Source organism: Pseudophryne corroboree (genome assembly GCF_028390025.1).
Source record: "Pseudophryne corroboree isolate aPseCor3 chromosome 3 unlocalized genomic scaffold, aPseCor3.hap2 SUPER_3_unloc_68, whole genome shotgun sequence".
Classification (NCBI taxonomy): domain Eukaryota; kingdom Metazoa; phylum Chordata; class Amphibia; order Anura; family Myobatrachidae; genus Pseudophryne; species Pseudophryne corroboree.
Genome location: NW_026967561.1, coordinates 331407 through 354499, shown reverse-complemented (window position 1 = coordinate 354499; position 23093 = coordinate 331407). Strand labels below are relative to the sequence as shown.

At 50.3% G+C, this 23093-nt stretch overlaps 1 protein-coding gene across 1 annotated transcript in view; it reads right to left on the bottom strand.

The window, feature by feature from the left end:
* The window catches only part of LOC134984586 (zinc finger protein 260-like), a 42009-nt gene that overhangs the window by 4275 nt on the left and 14641 nt on the right, over positions 1-23093 (bottom strand). The window contains exon 2 of the mRNA XM_063950137.1: positions 117-228. Within this exon, the coding sequence (XP_063806207.1) occupies positions 117-201 (85 nt within the window). The 5' untranslated portion in view covers positions 202-228. The remainder of the gene's footprint in view (positions 1-116; positions 229-23093) is intronic.

Below are 23093 nucleotides of genomic sequence, written 5' to 3'. Positions count from 1 at the left end.
AACAGAAACTACCCAAATGACCCTGATCAAAAGTTTACAAAAAATTTTGGCCTGATAACATGCAACCAAGTTGACACAAACGGGTTTGAATGGCTACTAAAGGTAACCATCCTCACCTGTGATCTGTTTGCTTGTTATCAGTGTGTTCATATAAAAGGTCAGTGTGCTTCTGGACTCCTGAAAAACCCTTGCATCTTTCATCCAGTGCTGCACTGACGTGTCTGGATTCTGAGTCATGGGGAAAGCAAAAGAATTGTCAAAGGATATGCAGTAAAAAGGTATTTGAACTGTATAAAACAGGAAAGAGATATAAAAAGATATTGTGGCCGGAGGGACCCCAGCCACGAGGGAAATGGCCGCCTGCAGCACTGAAGGGGTTAACCCCTAGTGCCCGACGCCATTTTTACAGACAATGGGCGCTTGGCGCCAGATTTGAAAATGTATGGGGCGCTAGGCGCCGTGTTGTATTAAATGTTTAAATTGTATTTTAAGATGTGCCGTGGTCCCAGACCTCTCCGGAGACCACGGCAGGGAGGACAGCCCCCCTGCGCGCTCAGCAGAGTGTGCGCGCCGGGGGAGAGAAGGCAGCCGCTGACCGGCGGAGTCCGGGAGCTCCGCTCCCGGCAGCGGTCGGTGAAGCCCTGGGCGCACTGGGGTGTGCGCGCCGGGGAGAAGGGTGAGCGCTGCGGCTGGGAGCTCGGCTCCCGCTTCAGTGCTCTCTGTGAGAGCCGCAGCTGGGGGCCGGGAGCTCTGCTCCCGGCGCCTCAGCCCAGCACGGGTGGCCAGCCGCAGCCGCCGGGACGGACGTCCCGGGCTGCTGGGCGGCGAGGGGGGTGTGCCACAGCCCGCCTCCCCGCCGGACACTGCGGCGAGGCACCATGGATCCAGCGCCGCATACAGGGGACCGGGCTAGCTGGCTCCCTGCGCAGCGAGGCTACCAGACAGGCGCCGCTCATGGGGGACCGGGCTAGCCGGCTCCCTAGCGGCGTGGGTGCAATTAGGCTGCTGAGCAGGCTGATGAGCGCTGGGGTCCGGGAGCTACGCTCCCGGCGCCTCAGCGCTACAACAGAGCCAGAGTCACGGCGGCCGGGACAAGTGTCCCGGGCCGCCGGGCTTCAGTACAGGGGGGTGCACCGCTGCGTGCGGCGGGGCCACAAAAGTAGTGCCACACTGGGGGGACAGGGAGAGCCAGCTCCCTGGACCCCAGTGGCAGGCAGACAGGCTGGAGGGTGGGGGAAGCCAGCCCCATACCTCCAGCACGCAGAGAGCCCTAGCAGCCAGGCTGCAGGGCTAGTACACAGTATTCCACAAACCAGACAGTGTGTTGTAAGGCACTGCAGTGCCTAGGTACGTGGAGCCTGTGCAGGCTCAGAGTGTATTTAAATGTATAACATGTACAGGGTGATTTAAATGTGATGTATTTAAAGGTAAATTGCACTTACTTGGTTGTGTGTCCCAGGAGGGGGGAATCCATAGCTGTGCAGGCTGATGGATTCTCCCAGACCTTTTCCCCAAAAACAGAATGCTTTCCCATCCAGCCTCACATTTCCAAGGGGCACAGGGAGAAAGAGAAGCAGCTCAGCTAGGAAACAGGCTGAGTGGTTTCTTGGAGCTCCATGGAGATCACCCGTAGTGCCAAGAAACCTGGACCGGGGAGCCAGGCTGCCCAGCTCTGGAGCCCAAATCCAGGCTGCAGGCAGTGAGAGGGGTCCCGGGCAGGTTTCCGGAAGTCAGATTTAGGAGGGAAAACTTCCCCCCAGCCAGACTGGACGGCACCGGGGAGTATCCTGATTCTCCAAGGTGGGAGAGTCAAAGGAGACCGACCATTCCCCACTGTCCATAGGGAACAATGTAAAGCTGTGCATGAGACCAAAGCATGCACAGCTCATGGGTAAGTTGTGCACCACAGGGCGGGCTTACCCCCTGTGGTAAGGGGTCTTGGAGAGGGATAAAAGAAGGGCAGTTGGCCCATAGGAGTGTATTGTAACATCTTCTTCTGCTGAAAACATCTGATTGTATGCTGTTGCCCCTAGCAATAGGGAGGAGCCTTTTTAAAGGTTATTTGAGCAATAAACATCTTTGCCTCAAGAAGACTGCTTCATCTTGTGACCTACAGGGTTAGGCCAAACCTAGCCCCGTTCTCTGGCTGTCCAGGGAAGCACCTGACGTCTCCAAGCTCCGCCTTCCGCCAGCTACCGGTAGAGGCCTAGCAAGTGGCTAGTGGGGATTCGTCAACACCACACAGGTGTGGTAAGGCAGTGCGTCGGCACATACAGAGCAGAACCGTGGTTCCAAACGCCACGACAGTTTAGGAGTTTGGTGGTGGCAGCGAGAACCCACCCACAGCGCAGTGGGTGGAGTCAGTAGCAGGCGGTTACTGACGGTAAGCGGAATCCCCTATATGGTCAGGCCTCGTGCGGCTTGACCTTCCATTCTGTGCGCAGTCGACGGGACGCGGCAAGCGGCGAGTGCTTCCGTACGGTACCGTCCTGTCACATAAATTGGTGGCATAGTGGTGGGATAATCCCAGGCGGCTTTTCATCACCCGATTGGAGAAGCCGAGTTACTCAGGAGAGGAGTAACTGCAGCGCAGGAGAACGCACAAGATGGCGGAATTCAGCGGAATGTCCAAGGAGGATCTGGAGATCGTATGCCAGGGGAAGGGTGTGGATATCCCTTCCAACGCGTCCAGGAGCGTCATGCAGGCGGCGCTCAGGAGCTGGGAGGAGTTTCATCGGGCGGAGGTGGAAAGCACTGACGGCATCAGCATCGCAGAGGACGGCCCACCAGTGGACCTTCGTACAGAACCGGTGAGAACCACAAGCCCCGCCCTCTCTCACAGCAGCAATGTTTCCCAGCAATCCCTAGCAGGGCCAGGATCCCAACGTCCCAAGGGGGGCGGCCCGGATACCCTAGCAGATCGGCTAGCGGAATTGGGGGAAAGGGCAACGGAGCAAGAGCGCTTGATCATCATCCAGATGTGGCGTGATGAGCGGGCACCACAGGCCGTGGTACCCCGGGATCCGTTGTCAGCTGTTGTGCACAGTTCAGGACGAGTTCAGTTTGCCAAGTTTGCAGACAGTGATGGGGACATTGATGGACATTTACAAGTTTTTGAAAGGACTTGCAAACTACACGATCTACCCAAGTCGGAGTGGGTGAGACACCTTGTGCCCACTCTGCATGGAGAGGCCTTGGAGGCCTATCGAGGAGTGGCGACGGAGGACTGTGGGAACTACGACGAAGTCGCGAAGGCCCTCCTCCAGCGATTCTTCATCACTCCAGAGTCTTACAGGAAGAAGTTCAGAGACTTGCCCAAGAATCCTAGCAGCACCCATGAGCATTTCGCCACCCAGCTGCGGCAGTACGTGGTGAAGTGGGTGAAGGATTCGGAAGCCACTACATGGGACGCACTGATCGACCTGATCTGCAGGGAGCAGTTCTACCGCAGGTGCGCCCAAGAAGTGAAGGAGTGGGTGCTAGATCGGGAGCCACCCAGCTTAAAGATGGCTGCCCAGTTAGCAGACAAGTATGTGGCAATTCGGCCACGGGGGCAGAAGCGCCCCGCCAGCAGCCAGCTCCAACAGACTGTACCACCAAGGGGACCCCCCTCTTCAGCTCATCACCCCCAAAGACAAGCATCTTCCAACCCGGGTGCTCTTAGCCAGCAACCGCACCGCAGCGTCCCTGCAACTGATCAGAGATCATCGGTGCCACGACTGGAGAAGAAGTGCTACGGCTGTGGGAAAATCGGACATCTGAGGATGAACTGTCCTGCATCCCAAGCACCCCAGACTCGTGCCCCAAATCCGAGTGCTGGAGCCCGGATCGCTTGTTTGTCGAGAGGAGATGGGCCTACAGAGACTGTTCCCCATCCAGTCAGTCCGATGGAGTGTGGCGAGAGACAGGTGCACTCTGCGGAGTCACCTGCATGGCCAAACAGCCCCTACACAACATGTGGAGGCACCTGCAGCCAGTCCACGTTGGACCCATGCAGGGAGAAGGCCTCAATAACTGTGGTGAGCCCCCACCTTATAGATCCTGCTGCAGTATTGCAGGGTCGCACTGCCACGGTCACCCTGGCAGAAGGAACAGAAAAAGCGGTTCCCATGGCAAGAGTCTACCTGGACTGGGGAGCTGGACCAGAGTTGCGAGAAGTTGCCGTCATGGATGGTCTCCCAACTGATGTGGTCCTAGGAAATGATCTGGGTGGTGGGATCGTCACTACGTTTGTTGGTGCCATTCCCCGGAGTCAAGTTCCAAACCCACCGTTGACATCAGCTACTCCAGCACAGCCCAGCCCAGAGGAAAATACTACAGCTGCTAGACAACTGCCAGCACAGCCAACCACAGCATCAACCAGCCCAGAGGAAAAGATTACAGCGGCTAGATCAGCACATCGACCCCGCATGCCTTTTGCCTCTGGTATGCCCACGTCCCCTAGCAACGCAGAGGATGTCGGTTCCAGCTCGTTTGATCCTGTGGGGGTGCCCAATGATGCTCCTGACCCAAATGGTTTGCCAACTCCGGCGGTGAGTATGAGAAACCACACTGACTTTTCCATGACTGACCCCTACCAGACTGACCCTAGTAGTCCCCACCTAGATCCCCCTGTAGAGTGTCCCAATTTAGGAGAGATTGAGGGCCACAGGCAGGAGTGTAGGGAGGCTCAACTCTCTGACCCATCCCCGAAAGGCATGAGGCGCCACTCTGGCAGCGGCCTTGACAGGGTTGGGGCGGGGAGGTTGACCTGGCGGCAAGGGTTAAGGTACAGGGTAGCCCGGAAAGTGGGAGGGGATAGACCAGATAGGGAATGTGTCCAACTGGTCCCCTCAGGGAACTTTCCTGCGCAACCGGTGTCGGTTGCCAGTGAAACCCCTTTGGACAGTAACCCGGAGACAGACCGTACCCTGAAGTGCCAGACACAGAGCTTACCCTGGTCTGGAATGTCGGATGACGCCCAGACCAACTGTAAGGCTAGTGCCATGCGTTGGCAGCCGGGGCACTCCAGCGGTTGTGTTGTCTCTGGGCCTCTGCCCATAGGAGAACCCTTGCAGCAAGTTGCTGTGGACATAGTAGGACCCCTGCCTGTGCACAGTAGATCGGGGAAGACACGCAGCCTCCCTGTATTGGATGCCACACAGGATCCAGAGGCTGGTGGTCTGGCCGCCATCACTGTGGCACAGGTAGCGGATGAGGAGGGAAGAGTAGGCCTAGGTGACAGGGTAGATTTCCCGAGTCATAGGTCGACAGAAGAGGATTGGAGGGCAGGTCTGACAGTTAGGGCAGACAGTTGCTAGATAGGTATGACGAAGGTGCAGTGCCTGGGGCACCATGTGGAAGGAGACAGGGGTAGGCCCAACCCAGAGGGGGTGGAGGCAACCAGAGGCTGTCCCCGACCCACATCACCCAGACCGGTACTGACCTTAGAACCTGTAAGGCCCTACGGACATGTTGTCATTGACTTTAGTCCTGTAGTGAACCCCTTGACAGAGATGGCTAGGAAGGGCATTCCCAAGTCAGTGGACTTTGCACCTGCTTGCGAGTTGGCATTCCAGTCATTGAAGGAGGCTCGGGTACCCGCTCCAGTGCTGACGGCGCACATTCTTGACCAGGACTGTGTGTTACGAACTATTGCGCCACTGCACGGACTGGGAGCAGTACCGAGCCAGAAAGAGCCATATGGTCAGGAGCACCCTGTGGCCTGTTTGCGCAGAAAACTGCTATGGTGGGAAGTGGGGTATGCCACAATTGGGACACCTTGGGTGGCACTTGTTTGTAACCGGCCCCCCACCGTGGTGACTTACCACCTACCTGTTAGATGGCTGCAACCTACCTTGGGGAAATTTGACAGACTTTTGTGGTGGAGCCTTGAACTTGGACTTCAGGTGGACTATTTGAACATTGTGCACCCACAAAGAGAGGCCCACTACACTATGGATGAACTGTCTAGGCCAGAGCCTACACCCCCCAGGTAGCGTCCCCTTCACCCCAACGGACTGCGGGACCAGGACCCAAATCGTTAGGACATGGGTCCCTGGTTGACCCGCTTGAATGGGGGGGGAGGAGTGTGGCCAGAGGGACCCCAGCCACAAGGGAAATGGCCGCCTGCAGCACTGAAGGGGTTAACCCCTAGTGCCCGGCGCCACTTTTACAGACAATGGGCGCTTGGCGCCAGATTTGAAAATGTATGGGGCGCTAGGCGCCGTGTTGTATTAAATGTTTAAATTGTATTTTAAGATGTGCCGTGGTCCCGGACCTCTCCGGAGACCACGGCAGGGAGGACAGCCCCCCGGCGCGCTCAGCAGTGTGTGCGCGCCGGGGGAGAGAAGGCAGCCGCTGACCGCCGGAGTCCGGGAGCTCCGCTCCCGGCAGCGGTCGGTGAAGCCCCGGGCGCACCGGGGAGAAGGGTGAGCGCTGCGGCTGGGAGCTCGGCTCCCGCTGCAGTGCTCTCTGTGAGAGCCGCCGCTGGGGGTCAGGAGCTCTGCTCCCGGCGCCTCAGCCCAGCACGGGTGGCCAGCCGCAGCCGCCGGGACGGACGTCCCGGGCTGCTGGGCGGCGAGGGGGTGTGCCGCAGCCCGGCTCCCCGCCGGACACTGCGGCGAGGCACCATGGATCCAGCGCCGCATACAGGGGACCGGGCTAGCCGGCCTCCTGCGCAGCGCGGCTACCAGACAGGCGCCGCTCATGGGGGACCGGGCTAGCCGGCTCCCTAGCGGCGGGGGTGCAATTAGGCTGCTGAGCAGGCTGATGAGCGCTGGGGTCCGGGAGCTACGCTCCCGGTGCCTCAGCGCTCAAACAGAGCCTTAGTCACGTTGGCCGGGACAAGTGTCCCGGGCCGCCGGGCTTCAGTACAGGGGGGTGCACCGCTGCGTGCGGCGGGGCCACAAAAGTAGTGCCACACTGGGGGGACAGGAAAGAGATATAAAAAGATATTGTGGCCGGAGGGACCCCAGCCACGAGGGAAATGGCCGCCTGCAGCACTGAAGGGGTTAACCCCTAGTGCCCGACGCCATTTTTACAGACAATGGGCGCTTGGCGCCAGATTTGAAAATGTATGGGGCGCTAGGCGCCGTGTTGTATTAAATGTTTAAATTGTATTTTAAGATGTGCCGTGGTCCCAGACCTCTCCGGAGACCACGGCAGGGAGGACAGCCCCCCTGCGCGCTCAGCAGAGTGTGCGCGCCGGGGGAGAGAAGGCAGCCGCTGACCGGCGGAGTCCGGGAGCTCCGCTCCCGGCAGCGGTCGGTGAAGCCCTGGGCGCACTGGGGTGTGCGCGCCGGGGAGAAGGGTGAGCGCTGCGGCTGGGAGCTCGGCTCCCGCTTCAGTGCTCTCTGTGAGAGCCGCAGCTGGGGGCCGGGAGCTCTGCTCCCGGCGCCTCAGCCCAGCACGGGTGGCCAGCCGCAGCCGCCGGGACGGACGTCCCGGGCTGCTGGGCGGCGAGGGGGGTGTGCCACAGCCCGCCTCCCCGCCGGACACTGCGGCGAGGCACCATGGATCCAGCGCCGCATACAGGGGACCGGGCTAGCTGGCTCCCTGCGCAGCGAGGCTACCAGACAGGCGCCGCTCATGGGGGACCGGGCTAGCCGGCTCCCTAGCGGCGTGGGTGCAATTAGGCTGCTGAGCAGGCTGATGAGCGCTGGGGTCCGGGAGCTACGCTCCCGGCGCCTCAGCGCTACAACAGAGCCAGAGTCACGGCGGCCGGGACAAGTGTCCCGGGCCGCCGGGCTTCAGTACAGGGGGGTGCACCGCTGCGTGCGGCGGGGCCACAAAAGTAGTGCCACACTGGGGGGACAGGGAGAGCCAGCTCCCTGGACCCCAGTGGCAGGCAGACAGGCTGGAGGGTGGGGGAAGCCAGCCCCATACCTCCAGCACGCAGAGAGCCCTAGCAGCCAGGCTGCAGGGCTAGTACACAGTATTCCACAAACCAGACAGTGTGTTGTAAGGCACTGCAGTGCCTAGGTACGTGGAGCCTGTGCAGGCTCAGAGTGTATTTAAATGTATAACATGTACAGGGTGATTTAAATGTGATGTATTTAAAGGTAAATTGCACTTACTTGGTTGTGTGTCCCAGGAGGGGGGAATCCATAGCTGTGCAGGCTGATGGATTCTCCCAGACCTTTTCCCCAAAAACAGAATGCTTTCCCATCCAGCCTCACATTTCCAAGGGGCACAGGGAGAAAGAGAAGCAGCTCAGCTAGGAAACAGGCTGAGTGGTTTCTTGGAGCTCCATGGAGATCACCCGTAGTGCCAAGAAACCTGGACCGGGGAGCCAGGCTGCCCAGCTCTGGAGCCCAAATCCAGGCTGCAGGCAGTGAGAGGGGTCCCGGGCAGGTTTCCGGAAGTCAGATTTAGGAGGGAAAACTTCCCCCCAGCCAGACTGGACGGCACCGGGGAGTATCCTGATTCTCCAAGGTGGGAGAGTCAAAGGAGACCGACCACTCCCCACTGTCCATAGGGAACAATGTAAAGCTGTGCATGAGACCAAAGCATGCACAGCTCATGGGTAAACATTGATTGGTTGTGCACCACAGGGCGGGCTTGGTAAGGGGTCTTGGAGAGGGATAAAAGAAGGGCAGTTGGCCCATAGGAGTGTATTGTAACATCTTCTTCTGCTGAAAACATCTGATTGTATGCTGTTGCCCCTAGCAATAGGGAGGAGCCTTTTTAAAGGTTATTTGAGCAATAAACATCTTTGCCTCAAGAAGACTGCTTCATCTTGTGACCTACAGGGTTAGGCCAAACCTAGCCCCGTTCTCCGGCTGTCCATGGAAGCACCTGACGTCTCCAAGCCCCGCCTTCCGCCAGCTACCGGTAGAGACCTAGCAAGTGGCTAGTGGGGATTCGTCAACACCACACAGGTGTGTTAAGGCAGTGCGTCGGCACATACAGAGCAGAACCGTGGTTCCAAACGTCACGGCAGGTTAGGAGTTTGGTGGTGGCAGCGAGAACCCGCCCACAGCGCAGTGGGTGGAGTCAGTAGCAGGCGGTTACTGACGGTAAGCCGGAATCCCCTATGTGGTCAGGCCTCGTGCGGCTTGACCTTCCATTCTGTGCGCAGTCGACGGGACGCGGCAAGCGGCGAGTGCTTCCGTACGGTACCGTCCTGTCACAGATATCCAAGCAATTGAGAATGCCAATCAGCAGTGTTCAAACTGTAATTAAGAAGCGGAAAATGATGGATTCTGTGGAAACCAAATCACGGTCAGGTAGACCAACAAATATTTCAGCCACAACTGCTCGGAAAATTGTTCGGGATGCAAAGATAAATCCACAAATAACTTAAGCTGAAATACAGGACTCTCTGAAAAAAGTGGTGTGGTTGTTTCAAGATGCACAAGGAAGCATTTGAAGAAAAATGGGCTGCATGGTCGAGTCGCCAGAAGAAAGCCATTACTACGCAAATGCCACAAAGCATCCCGCTTACAATACTCCAAACAGCACAGAGACAAGCCTCAAAACTTCTGGAACAAAGTCATTTGGAGTGATGAGACCAAACATAGGATTTTAATACCTACCGTTACATCCTTTTCTCTTAGTCCGTAGAGAATGCTGGGGACTCCAAAAGGACCATGGGGTATAGACGGGATCTGCAGGAGACATGGGCACACTATAAGACTTTGAATGGGTGTGAACTGGCTCCTCCCTCTATGCCCCTCCTCCAGACCTCAGTTATAGGAACTGTGCCCAGAGGAGACGGACATTTCGAGGAAAAGAATTTTGTTAAACTAAGGGTGAGATACATACCAGCTCACATCACACCACACCGTACAACATGGCATTCAACTAAACCCAGTTAACAGTGTGAACCAAAACAGATCAGCAATAGCCTGACTGTTACGCACACCAGTGCTAACAGGAGTATACCGGTGTATGAACAGAGAGGGATGCGGAGCAAATGAACTCACAGACAGTATAACATAACATACACAGAAGGTGATGGAATAACTAATAAACACAAAGTGAACGCAGAAGCCGGAAGGCTCAGGAACTGGGTGTCTCCCTAGTGTCAGGAATGCTCAGATGGAATAGAGCGGACAATGAAGCGAGATGTAGTGATTTAACATGTGGAGCACCCGAAATTATGTTGCTAAGAGCAACAGAAAAAACCCCAAAGGGTTACCAACGGGTGTGGGAATAAACTCCTTGGTCAGAGATAGAAATATAGACACAAGGAGAGTATCCACAATCCTAACTACCACTTCCAGGGCACAGGTTCAGCTTACTGCCACTAAACTGACACCTGGACGCCCTGCACAGTGAGAGAGGATTAAGCAGGCAGGTCTGAGAGTACAGCCGCAAACCTGCAGGGTTCACAGAATAGCAAAAGAACCCCAGCAGGTTAAACAACTGACTCCAGTCTTACTGCTAGGTCCGGATTGGCAGAATGAAGTACCAAATCCCAAGGCCTATATGCAGTAAGCAACAAGTAAATACAAAGTCACACAGTACTAGCTAATTCTCTGGAACTGACTAACAAACAAAGATTCAGCAGCATTTGCCTAGCCTGAGAGGATGGTTTATATAGCAGGTGCTGTCCACGCCCCACTCAGACCTCACAGACTGTGAGCACAAAACCAGCGCCGGATTCCCTGCCGTGCACAGAGCCTGTAACCACTGCACAGTAAAAACCCGGACCGGAGTATCAGCTGCACTCAGGTTACTTCGCTAACACTTAGAATACAAGTGTTACGATTCCTGTACTCCAGACTGGAGAAGATCTTATGGCAGAGATCTGAGTACAGGAATGAAATACAGGTTGTGGGAGCTGGAAAGCCTAGTAACCCCTGGCACCCTAACTCCGTTGTCTCGCCCGTGTTATCAGAAATCCCTTGCGAGACTATGGTTTCTTGAGCCCCTGGCAGCCACGTTTGAAAGGCGGATTATGTCTGCCCAACTCCGGTGCCCCCCGGTCTTAATGAGAGACAAAGGGAAATCCGAGACAGGATGATAACAAGAGGCCCTCTGACTAAGCAACCAAGCCAGGGGCTACAAGCTAACTTAACTAAATCAAAAGGTATGTGCGGACTAGCCGCCAGGGAAAAGGACAACCAAAGATCCACTGATCCGACACTCCTATCCGGCACCGCTGGACACCAGAGTGGATCTTGTGGAAGCAGAATCCTCCGCAAAGCTCCAGAACACAATATAAACAAAGTAATAAATAATAGCGGACAAGCCGCAACACACGGCTGCGCCGCGACTCACGAACACCACCAGATGTTAAAGGTGCTCGATCAGACTCCAGGAACAGATGGTAACTTCCGAGTACAGGATCACTGAGAACAGGAACAAACGAACAGACCGGGACTGGGAACTCTCTCTGCAGCAGAATCAGGCAAACAGGAAGCTATCACCGGCGTCTGTGATGAGTCCTGGGAGTGCTTTTAACAGAGAGTCCTAATTAAACAATCCAGAGCAGCTGGCCCACTGCATGATTCCAACTGACAAAATGCAATCAGCAGCCAGGTGAGGCAGAACACATGGAACAAGCTGCAATTACACAGACTCACCAGCGGCAGCAGACAAGAGTAATCCAAAACAGAGCAATGGGAAATCCTGGCATGCAAGACAACTAAATAAACATAAAATAGGAATGAACCACTACCTGTGGTTCATAACAGTATCCCCTCCTTAAGGGTGAGCTCCGAGCACCCCATGACACCCACGGGGAACATAAACAGAAGTATAACATGAAATACAGAACAAAACTGCAAAACAGGAATGAGCCACAGCCGTGGCTCATAACAACAAGTTTGTAAAAAAACACAGCGCCCCAACTCAAAAGTGCAGCAGTAGTGGTCCAGGTGATCCCACTCACCAGAAACGTTCAAGACAATAACAACAAGTGTGGACCACCTTGCGCACCCTCTTGGTGACCGGGTAAAAACGGGGTTAACAGATATAAAAATATCCTCAATGTTCCACTCTCCCCTTTATTTACTGGGATATTTTAGTGATATAGTCCAAAGATCATGGACGCTGTAAAATATGATAATGAGATTAAGAAACAACTAAATGATAAAGATACCTATATTACCCTAAGAAGTAACCCAAATGAACGGATCCAGAAAGAATTAAAGAATTTTTCTTTGAAGTATAAGATAGAAGAAATATTAACAGAGAAAGAAGAAAGTTATATCAACATAAAAGATCCTACACTCCCAGTCTTCTTATGTCTTACCGAAGATCCACAAAAGTCTGGAAGATCCCCCGGGTAGACCTATTGTGGCGGGAACTAATTCGGTAACATCAAATTTGTCCCACTATGTGGATTATCACCTCCAACCGGAAGTTTTAAAATTAAGATCCTATATTAAAGACACAGGAGATATACTTAAAAAATTAGAACTGGTAGAATGGCAGCCTAATTTCATATTAGGGACTGCAGATGTGAGTAGCTTATATACTATTATTGATCACACTAAAGGAGTGCAAGCAACTGAACATCATCTCCTGAGGAGCAACTTGGAGGAAAAGAAAATCCAGTTCATTTTAGATAGTATAAAATTTATTTTAAATAATAATTTTTTCTGGTATAGCGGTAAGTTTTACCAACAGAAGAAAGGAACCGCTATGGGCACAAAATTTGCCCCCGCGTATGCCAACCTGTTTATGGGACTATGGGAGGATGAATATATTTGGTCTGAAAACAATCCCTTTTTGAAGAACATCAGGCTTTGGCATCGCTTTATCGATGATATTGTTTTTATATGGGAAGGGGATGATTCCTCGTTGAATTCTTTCTGTACTTCTTTAAATATTAATGATTTTAATATATTTTTAACATTCAATACCAGCCCTCTTGAGATACAATTTTTAGATCTTTGGATATATATAGAGAATGGTATACTGAAAACTAAATCGTATTTTAAACCCACAGATAGCAATTCATATATTTCTACAAAAAGTAATCATCACCACAATTGGATAAGAAATGTACCCAAAGGCCAGTTTAGAAGGATGAGGCGCAACTGCACAGATCAGAGCACTTTCCAGGACCAGTCAAGAAGTTTACAGCAAAAATTTGTGGCAAAAGGATACGACAAAGACACCTTGAATAAATACATTACAGAAATTGGAGCAATAGAAAGGAAAGACCTCTTAAAAACAAATATCAAAGACAAAAAAGATGATATAGTTTTACCTTTTATCACTTCTTTTAATAGCCAGCACAAAGAAGTAGAAAAAATATTCTACAAACACTGGCATTTGTTGAATAGAGATCCAATTTTAAAAAGCATTTTACCGTCTAAACCGAAATTTATTTATAGGAAGGCACCAAATCTAAAACAGAAATTAGTAAAAAGTGCCGTAGGTCCAAAAAAATCCGGAAGAATAAAAACCAAGGGTTTCCACAGGTGTGGACTCTGCAATATGTGCAGACACCACACCACACAAGCCAGTAAAGTGGAAGAGGTACAATCAAAATCTACAGGAAAAGTGTACCGTATTCTCGATTTTATAACATGCAACACAAAAAATTGCATTCATTTGGTAGAGTGCAGTTGTGGGCTGCAATACATAGGACGTACATCCAGATCTTTAAAAAGAGCGGTGGGCAGAACACCTGCGAAATATCAAAAAAGGTTATCCTAATCATTCAGTATCGAACCATTTTAAAGAGATACATTCCTGTGACCACAAATGTCTAAAAAAAGTAATAGGGATAAAAACAGTGAGTAATCATTGGAGGAAACAAAATACAGAGGAAGCATTAGCACAAGCGGAAATGAAATGTATTTTTGATATGGGGACTTTAGCTCCTAAAGGTTTAAATTTAGAATTTGAGCTCAAATGGTTTTTATAATATCCTATTTGAATTTGATGACTTTGCTCAAAGTGTTTTAAACTATTTTATTTTAATTTTTTTTTTTTATTTATATTCAAATCTGGTCAAAAAATATGTTTTAAATTAGGGATATATCTTTTAATTGATTCTAAAAATGTTCAGAATTTATTATGCATGAATTTTGTACATGTATTGTTGTTACATGCACTGATATTTAAGATGTACTAATGTTCTTTACGTTTTCGTTTTTTGTATTTGGATGTATAGTTGCCCTATTTATCATTATGGGGTAGGTGCACTGTATAGAGAGTACATTATACCTTTGAGGATGGAACACGGTAATGAAGGTTTTTTGAACCAAACCTCCTCTCTCACAGTGAGCCGCTACGAGAAGAGACGGCTACAGGAAGCGGTGTGCGTTCCACGGGTTTGGAACGCACGCCGGAAGGAGTGTACATAGAATAGGAAGTGGCGTGCGTCTCTAGGTATGGAGCGCACGCCGGAAAAAAATTTCGAGAGCGGAAGTGGAAGTGGCGTGCGTTCCAGGGTTTGGAACGCACGCCGCAAATCGGGTTTAAAAACTCGATTTATTGTTCATCTTAGTTTCCAAATTTGGTTTGAGACCTTTTACAAATCCCCTGCACACTCTAAAGCAAAAAGGGAAGGAGTTAGATAGAAAATTAGACAGCAAAGACACCAATTAGGCTGTGTGCAGTAACAACCAATCAGATCACTCTGGGGGGCATAAAAACCCAGAGCAGTAAAGTCCACCTCACACCTTGAAAAAGGCTCCCTTGAGGGCAGAAACGCGTTGGTGATCTGATTGGGGAGACTGCACTGAGCCGGTATTTGATCTCCTGGATACTGCAGATCCTGAGACTGATACAGCACCTGGAAAGATCGAGGGGAATCCTTGGTATATTAACATGCTGTTTAGGGTGGACATTTCATGACACCCCATGAAATCCGGTACGCATACTAGCCCAATCCTTGGTGGATTGCTGTATATGTATTTAAGTTTATTATCCTAAATCCTTTGTGGGAAATACCGATTTTATATATAAATTTTAAATTTCTTGAATAAAAACAATATTACTCTATATATTCTCCTTTCTTTTCTGTTTTTGGGGTCCACATGAAATTGGTTTCCCATTTGGAGAAAGGAGAGACTAAGAGAACAAGAAATTGGACATCTGAGGTTGGAGTCCGCTCGTTGAAATTATATTTGGACTATATCACTAAAATATCCCAGTAAATAAAGGGGAGAGTGGAACATTGAGGATATTTTTATATCTGTTAACCCCGTTTTTACCCGGTCACCAAGAGGGTGCGCAAGGTGGTCCACACTTGTTGTTATTGACTTCGCTAACACTTGCCTCCCGGTTGCCATGGCGACGTGGCAGCACAGAGCAGGAGATCCTAACAGTACCCCCCCTCTGACGAGGGGTCAAAGAACCCCTACCACCGAGTTTATCGGGTAACTGCGAGAAGAAAGAGCGTATCAGTCTGGGGGCATGAAGATCACAACTGCGCACCCACGACCGCTCCTCCGGGCCATACCCCTTCCAGTGCACCAAAAATGACAGCCGACCCCGAACCATCTTGGAGTCAAGAACCCTTTCAACCACAAACTCCCTCTGACCCCGTATCAGAAGAGGAGAAGGTCTTCTACTGGAAGAAGGATTACTAACCGCCAGTTTTAAAAGGGAACAATGAAATGTTTTATTAATACCCAAAGAACGGGGCAGTTCTAACTGAAATGCCACCGGATTGATAACCCTGGTGATCTTATAAGGGCCGATGAACCGGGGGCCTAACTTATGAGATGGCTGTCTCAACTTCAAATTCTTGGTGGACAACCAGACGAAGTCTCCTAATTTGAAGCTGCAGGGTCTTCTCCACTTATCAAAAACCCTTTTGGTCACTAATGACACAGACACAAGGGCTTTCTTCACTTTCCTCCAAATACCCCTAAGGGCCGAAACCACAGAGGAACCACCAGGCGTGGAATCCAGGGGGTCAAAAGAATTGGCCTTAGGATGATGCCCATACACACAAATGAAGGGAGAGATCCCTGTAGCAGAGTGAGCCGCGTTGTTATAGGCAAACTCCGCCATGGACAGATGAGCAACCCAGTCAGTATGACACTTGGAGACATAACACCTGAGGAACTGCTCCAAGGACTGGTTCACCCTCTCAGTCTGCCCATTAGACTGTGGATGGTAGCCTGACGACAAACTCACAGAAATCTGGAGATCAGAACAAAATGCCCTCCAGAATTTGGCCACAAACTGGGATCCACGGTCAGAGACCACATCAAGTGGCAACCCGTGGAGGAGCACAACATGCTGCATAAATAACTCAGACAGGCGTCTGGCCGATGGCAACCCAACCAATGGAACAAAATGCGCCATCTTCGAAAACCTGTCAACGACAACCCAAATGGCTGTCATCCCCGCGGATTTAGGCAAGTCCACCACAAAATCCATGGAAATGTGGGTCCATGGCTTAGATGGAATAGAGAATGGATGTAATGGGCCGACAGGAACCCCTCTAAGAGTTTTATTTCGGGCACAAACGTCACATGCCCGAACCCACTGATCCACATCCCTAGCCACCGAGGGCCACCACACCGCCCTAGATAGCAACTCCCGAGTTCTGGCAATACCCGGATGCCCTGCCGACCTCTTGGCATGGAATTCCAGGAACACTCGCTGTCTTAATCTAGGAGGCACAAAGAAGAGACCTACCGGAAGGTCTGGAGGAGCCTGCTCCTGTGCTCTAAGGACTAATGACAAGAGGTCCTGGGTAATGCCCACTTTAATACATGATGGGGACACAATGGGTAATGGCTCCTCGGTGGTCTCTTGGACTGGAGCAAAACTCTGCGAGAGCGCATCAGCCTTGATGTTTTTTGACCCAGGGCGATATGTTATCAAAAAATTAAAGCGAGCAAAAAACAAAGCCCATCGTGCCTGCCTGGCATTGAGACGCTTCGCTGACTCTAAATATGCCAGATTCTTATGGTCGGTGAGAATTGAGACCACAAACTTAGCCCCCTCAAGCCAGTGTCTCCACTCCCCGAGTGCATCCTTTATAGCCAACAATTCCCGGTTAACCACATCATAATTCATCTCGGCAGACGAAAATTTACGGGAAAAGTAAGCACAGGGATGAAGGCGATTATAAGACACCCCCATCTGAGAGAGCACTGCCCCAATACCTATCTCAGAGGCATCCACTTCCACCACAAAAGGACGCTCTGGATCTGGGTGTCGCAGCACCTTGGCCGAGACAAATGCCCTTTTGAGACGGGCAAAGGCCGCTTTGGCCTCACAAGACCAGTGAGCAACATCCGCCCCTTTCTTAGTGAGTGCCACCAAGGGGGCCACTATAGACGAAAATCCAGCGATAAATCGTCTATAAAAATTCGCAAAGTCCAGAAAACGCTGAAGCGCCTTCAAACTAGTGGGCTGCACCCAATCCAGGACTGCCTGTACCTTAGAACCCTCCATTTGGAAACCTTCTGAGGAGATAATGTACCCTAGAAATGCGATTTGCTGGACTTCAAATTCGCACTTCTCCAGCTACGCCCCAAGCTGGTGGTCTCTGAGTTTCTGGAGGACTAAGCGTACATGCTTCCGATGTTCCTCCAGGGAATGGGAGAAGATTAATATGTCATCTAGATAAACAACTAAGAATCTATCCAAATATTCCCTGAGCACATCGTTCATGAATTCCTGGAAGACTGCCGGGGCATTACAGAGCCCAAAAGACATCACCAAATATTCATAATGCCCTGAGTGGGTATTAAAGGCAGTCTTCCATTCATCCCCCTCTCTTATTCGGATTAGATTGTAAGCACCGCGTAGGTCAATCTTAGAAAAATTGGTGGCAGTACGAAGCTGGTCAAACAAAACCGAAATGAGAGGCAGTGGGTACGAATTTTTAATCGTGATACGGTTCAATTCCCTGAAGTCATTGCAGGGTCACAACGAACCGTCCTTTTTACCCACGAAGAATAACCCCGACCCAACTGGGGACTGTGAGGGTCTGATAAATCCTTTAGCCAAGTTCTCCTGAATGTACTCTGCCATAGCCTGTGCCTCAGGACGTGACAGGTAAGTACAACCTGCTCTTGGGAAGCTTAGCATCCGGCAACAAATCAATGGCACAGTCATAGGGGCGATGGGGATGTAGTACCGCCGCAACTTTTTTGGAGAACACATCCGCAAAATCTGCATAACATCCTGGCAAACTTAGCTGCGAGAGCCTGACTGGAAGGCTCAAGCAACTCCTGAAACAATCACTACCCCAACTAAGAATCTCCCCAGAGACCCAGTCAAATTGAGGGTTATGGGCCCTTAACCAGGGTAATCCCAAAACCAATGGGGCAAAAGAACAGACAGTCTCATAGAAAGACAATTTTTCAGAGTGTGTGGCTCCAATAAACAAAGGAATTTGGCTGGTGCAGGAGGTAATTTTACCCTGGGACAATGGTTCCCCGTTTAACCCACAGATCTCAATTTCCGATGCCAAAGGTACTAAGGGAACAGAGTGCTCCAGGGCGAATTGACGGTCCATGAAAACCCCATCGGCCCCACTGTCAACAAAGGCCTCAGTCTTGACAGTTTGGCCGAGGATCTCCAAAGTCACCGGAATGAGAAAAGTATTTTTGGGAAATTCTGACTTCTGGCCTGACAGGATATTTCCCATCACCCTCAGGCCCTGAAGTTTTCCAGCTTTTCTGGGCATGATACTACAACATGACCTTTATTCCCACAGTACAAACACAAACCCTGCTGTCTCCTCCGCGTCTTCTCACACGAGGAGAGGCGGGTAGCCCCAATCTGCATAGGCTCCTCTGAATATTCCTCAGAGTCTGAGGTTCCCTTGGGAAAAAAGGAAACTGCGGTCTCCCTTTCAAGCCTACGCTCTCTCAGCCGTCTATCCACCTGGATGGATAACTGCATGAGCTGATCTAAGCTATCAGGCGAGGGATATTGTACCAGTTGGTCCTTTATCTGGTCAGAAAGACCCCTTCGGTACTGGTTTCTCAGGGCTGGGTCATTACACTGGGTATCATGAGCCAACCTCCAAAACTCAGTACTATAAACCTCAGTTGGCCGTCGCCCTTGCTTAAGGACCGTAATCTGAGCCTCGGCTGAAGCCATCTTGTCAGGGTCATCATACAAAATGCCCAGTGCCGTTAAAAAAGCATCAACACTTTTAAGCGACGGACAGTCAGGCTGCAACCCATATGCCCAGAGCTGTGGGTCTCCTTGTAGCAAGGAAACCACCATGCCCACCCGCTGAATCTCCGACCCAGAAGACTGGGGCCTAAGCCTGAAATATAGCTTACAACTCTCCTTGAAACAAAAGAACTGCGAGCGATCTCCAGAAAAACGATCCGGGAGATTTACTTTCGTCTCCTTAACCCCTGAACTTGCCGCTGCTGCTGCGGGAGCTCTGCTAGCGGCCTGCGGGGTGTTCATTTTAATAGACATCTCATTAAATTGTCGAGTCAGGACCTGCACCTGATCGACCACCTGTTGCAAAGTATTTTGAGGGGTATGCTCCATATTCCCACAAAATTTCAACAGGCGTAAGGCTGCTGAATATGTTACGCACACCAGTGCTAACAGCAGTATACCGGTGTATGAACAGAGAGGGATGCGGAGCAAACAAACTCACAGACAGTATAACATAACATACACAGAAGGTGATGGAATAAAATGGTGACTGGAAAAGAGCGAACATAGTCCCACTGCACAAAAGTGGAAGCAAGGAAGAGGCAAACAACTACAGACCAGTGAGTCTTACATCAGTAGTAGGGAAATTGATGGAAACACTCCTAAAAGAAAGAGTTGTAGATCATCTCAAATCCAGCAATATACTGGATCCCAAACAGCATGGATTCACTGGGGGGAGATCATGTCAAACAAATCTTATTGACTTTTTTGTTTGTGTGACTAAAGTGATGGATAAAGGTGGAGCCATGGATATAGTTTATCTAGACTTTAGTAAGGCTTTTGATACAGTTCCACATCGCAGACTGCTAAATAAACTTGAAAGTTTGGGATTGGATATTAGGATTATTGAATGGATAAGATCTTGGTTGAAGGATAGAAAACAGAGAGTTGTGGTAAATGGAGTGCATTCACAGGAGGGAAATGTTACCAGTGGAGTACCCCAGGGATCTGTACTTGGACCAGTGCTTTTTAATATCTTTATTGGTGACATTGCAAATGGCATTAAAGGGAAAGTATGCCTTTTTGCAGATGACACAAAGGTATGCAACAGGGTAGACACACCAGGTGGGGTAAAACAAATGATTGATGATCTAAGTAGACTAGAGGAATGGTCAAGAGTCTGGCAATTACAGTTTAATGCCCAAAAATGCAAAATCATGCACTTGGGTCTCAAAAATCCAAAGGCTAAATATAGTATTAATGGCACTATACTGAAAACTACTGAGGAGGAAAGGGATCTAGGAGTCACTATTTCAGATGACTTAAAAGCAGGTAAGCAATGTAACAAGGCAATGAGGAAGGCTAGTCAGATGCTTGGCTGCATTGGGAGAGGAATCAGCAGCAGAAAGAAAGAAGTAATAATGCCACTGTATAGGTCATTGGTACGGCCTCATCTAGAATACTGTATTCAGTTCTGGAGGCCATATCTTCAAAAGGATATTAATACATTAGAAACTGTACAAAGGAGGGCAACTAAAATGGTGCATGGCTTACATCACAAAACATACCCATAAAGACTAAGAAATCTCAATATGTATAGTTTGGAGCTGAGAAGGGAAAGGGGGGACATGATAGAAACTTTCAAATATATGAAGGGTTTTAACAAAGTCCAGGAGGGAAACATTCTCCAAATGAAGAGAAGCAATAGGACACGAGGACATGTACTGAGACTGGAGGGGGGGAGGTTCAGGGGAAATTTGCGGAAAAATTATTTCACAGAAAGGGTAGTGGACAAGTGGAATAGCCTTCCATCAGAGGTGGTAGAGGCTAAGACAGTAGAGCAATTTAAACATGCATGGGATAGACATAAGGATATCCTTACAAAGAAATAAGGATCAAATAAGGTTAGTGATATAAAAATAATATAAAAAAAATAAGGGGCAGACTAGATGGGCCAAGTGGTTCTTATCTGCCGACAAATTCTATGTTTCTATGTAATAACTAATAAACACAAAGTGAACGGAGAAGCCGGAAAGGCTCAGGAACTGGGTGTCTCCCTAGTGTCAGGAATGCTCAGATGGAATAGAGCGGACAATGAAGCGAGATGTAGTGATTTAACATGTGGAGCACCCGAAATGATGTTGCTAAGAGCAACAGAAAAGACCCCAAAGGGTTACCAACGGGTGTGGAAATAAACTACTTGGTCAGAGATAGAAATATAGACACAAGGAGAGTATCCACAATCCTAACCCCCACTTGCAGGGGACAGGTTCAGCTTACTGCCACTAAACTGACACCTGGACGCCCTGCACAGTGAGAGAGGATTAAGCAGGCAGGTCTGAGAGTACAGCCGCAAACCTGCAGGGTTCACAGAATAGCAAAAGAACCCCAGCAGGTTAAACAACTGACTCCAGTCTTACTGCTAGGTCCAGATTGGCAGAATGAAGTACCGAATCCCAAGGCCTATATGCAGTAAGCAACAAGTAAATACAAAGTCACACAGTACTAGCTAATTCTCTGGAACTGACTAACAAACAAAGATTCAGAAGCATTTGCCTAGCCTGAGAGGATGGTTTATATAGCAGGTGCTGTCCACGCCCCACTCAGACCTCACAGACTGTGAGCACAAAACCAGCGCCGGATTCCCTGCCGTGCACAGAGCCTGTAACCACTGCACAGTAAAAACTCGGACCGGAGTATCAGCTGCGCTCAGGTTACTTCACTAACACTTGCCTCCCGGTTGCCATGGTGACGTGGCAGCACAGAGCAGGAGATCCTAACACTGACTTTTACCAAACACAACCTTTGTGTAACTTAAACAATAACTATGGGGGTGATTCCGAGTTGTTCGCTCGCTAACTGCTTTTTGCAGCATTGCACACGCTAGGCCGCCTCCCACTGGGAGGGTATCTTAGCTTAGCAGAATAGCGAATGAAAGATTAGCATAATTGCGAATAGAAATTTCTTAGCAGTTTCTGAGTAGCTCCTGGCCACATACAGGACAAACAGAGCCTCTGTTTTCCTCACCCGAGCCGTTCTGGCTACATAAATTTTCAAAGCTCTGACCACATCAAGGGACTTTGAATTAGCCAACGCTTCAGTAGCCACAGGCACCACAATAGGTTGGTTCATGTGAAATGAAGAAACCACCTTTGCTAGAAATTGTTAACGAGTACTCAACTCCACTCTATCCTCATGAAAAATCAGATAGGGGCTTTTGTGAGACAAAACCGCCAATTCGGACACCCGCCTTGCGGATGCCAAGGCCAATAGCATGACCACTTTCCAAGTGAGAAATTTCAACTCAACCCTTTGTAAAGGTTCAAACCAATGTGACGTAAGGAACTGTAACACCACGTTAAGGTCCCACGGTGCCACTGGGGGCACAAATGGAGGTTGGATGTGCAGCACGCCTTTCACAAAGGTCTGTACTTCTGGAAGCAAAGCCAATTCCCTTTGAAAGAAAATTGATAATCCTGAAACCTGCACTTTAATGGAGCCTAACTTCAGGCCCGTATCCACACCCGCTTGCAATAAATGGAGGAACCGACCCAGCTGAAATTCTTCCGTAGGAGCCTTCTTGGATTCACACCAAGACACATATTTTCTCCAAATAAGGTGATAATGCTTCGCCGTTACCTTCTTTCTAGCCTTAAGTAGAGTGGGGATGACTTCCCCGGGAATACCCTTTCTGGCTAGGATTTGGCGTTCAACTGCCATGCCGTCAAATGCAACCGCGGTAAGTCCTGGAACATGCATGGTCCCTGCTGTAACAGATCCTGTCTTAGAGGAAGAGGCCAGGGATCTCCTGTGAGTAATTCCTGAAGATCCGGATACCAGGCCCTCCGTGGGCAATCTGGAACAACGAGTATTGCCTGGACCCTTGTACTTCTTATGATCCTTATCACCTTTGGGATGAGTGGAAGTGGAGGGAACACAAAGACTGACTGAAACACCCACGGTGTCACCAGAGCGTCTACCGCTACTGCTTGAGGGTCCCTCGAACTGGAACAATATGTCGGCAGCTTCTTGATGAGGCGCGACGCCATCATGTCTATTTGAGGAAGTCCCCAACAACTTGTCACTTCTGCAAAGACCTCTTGATGAAG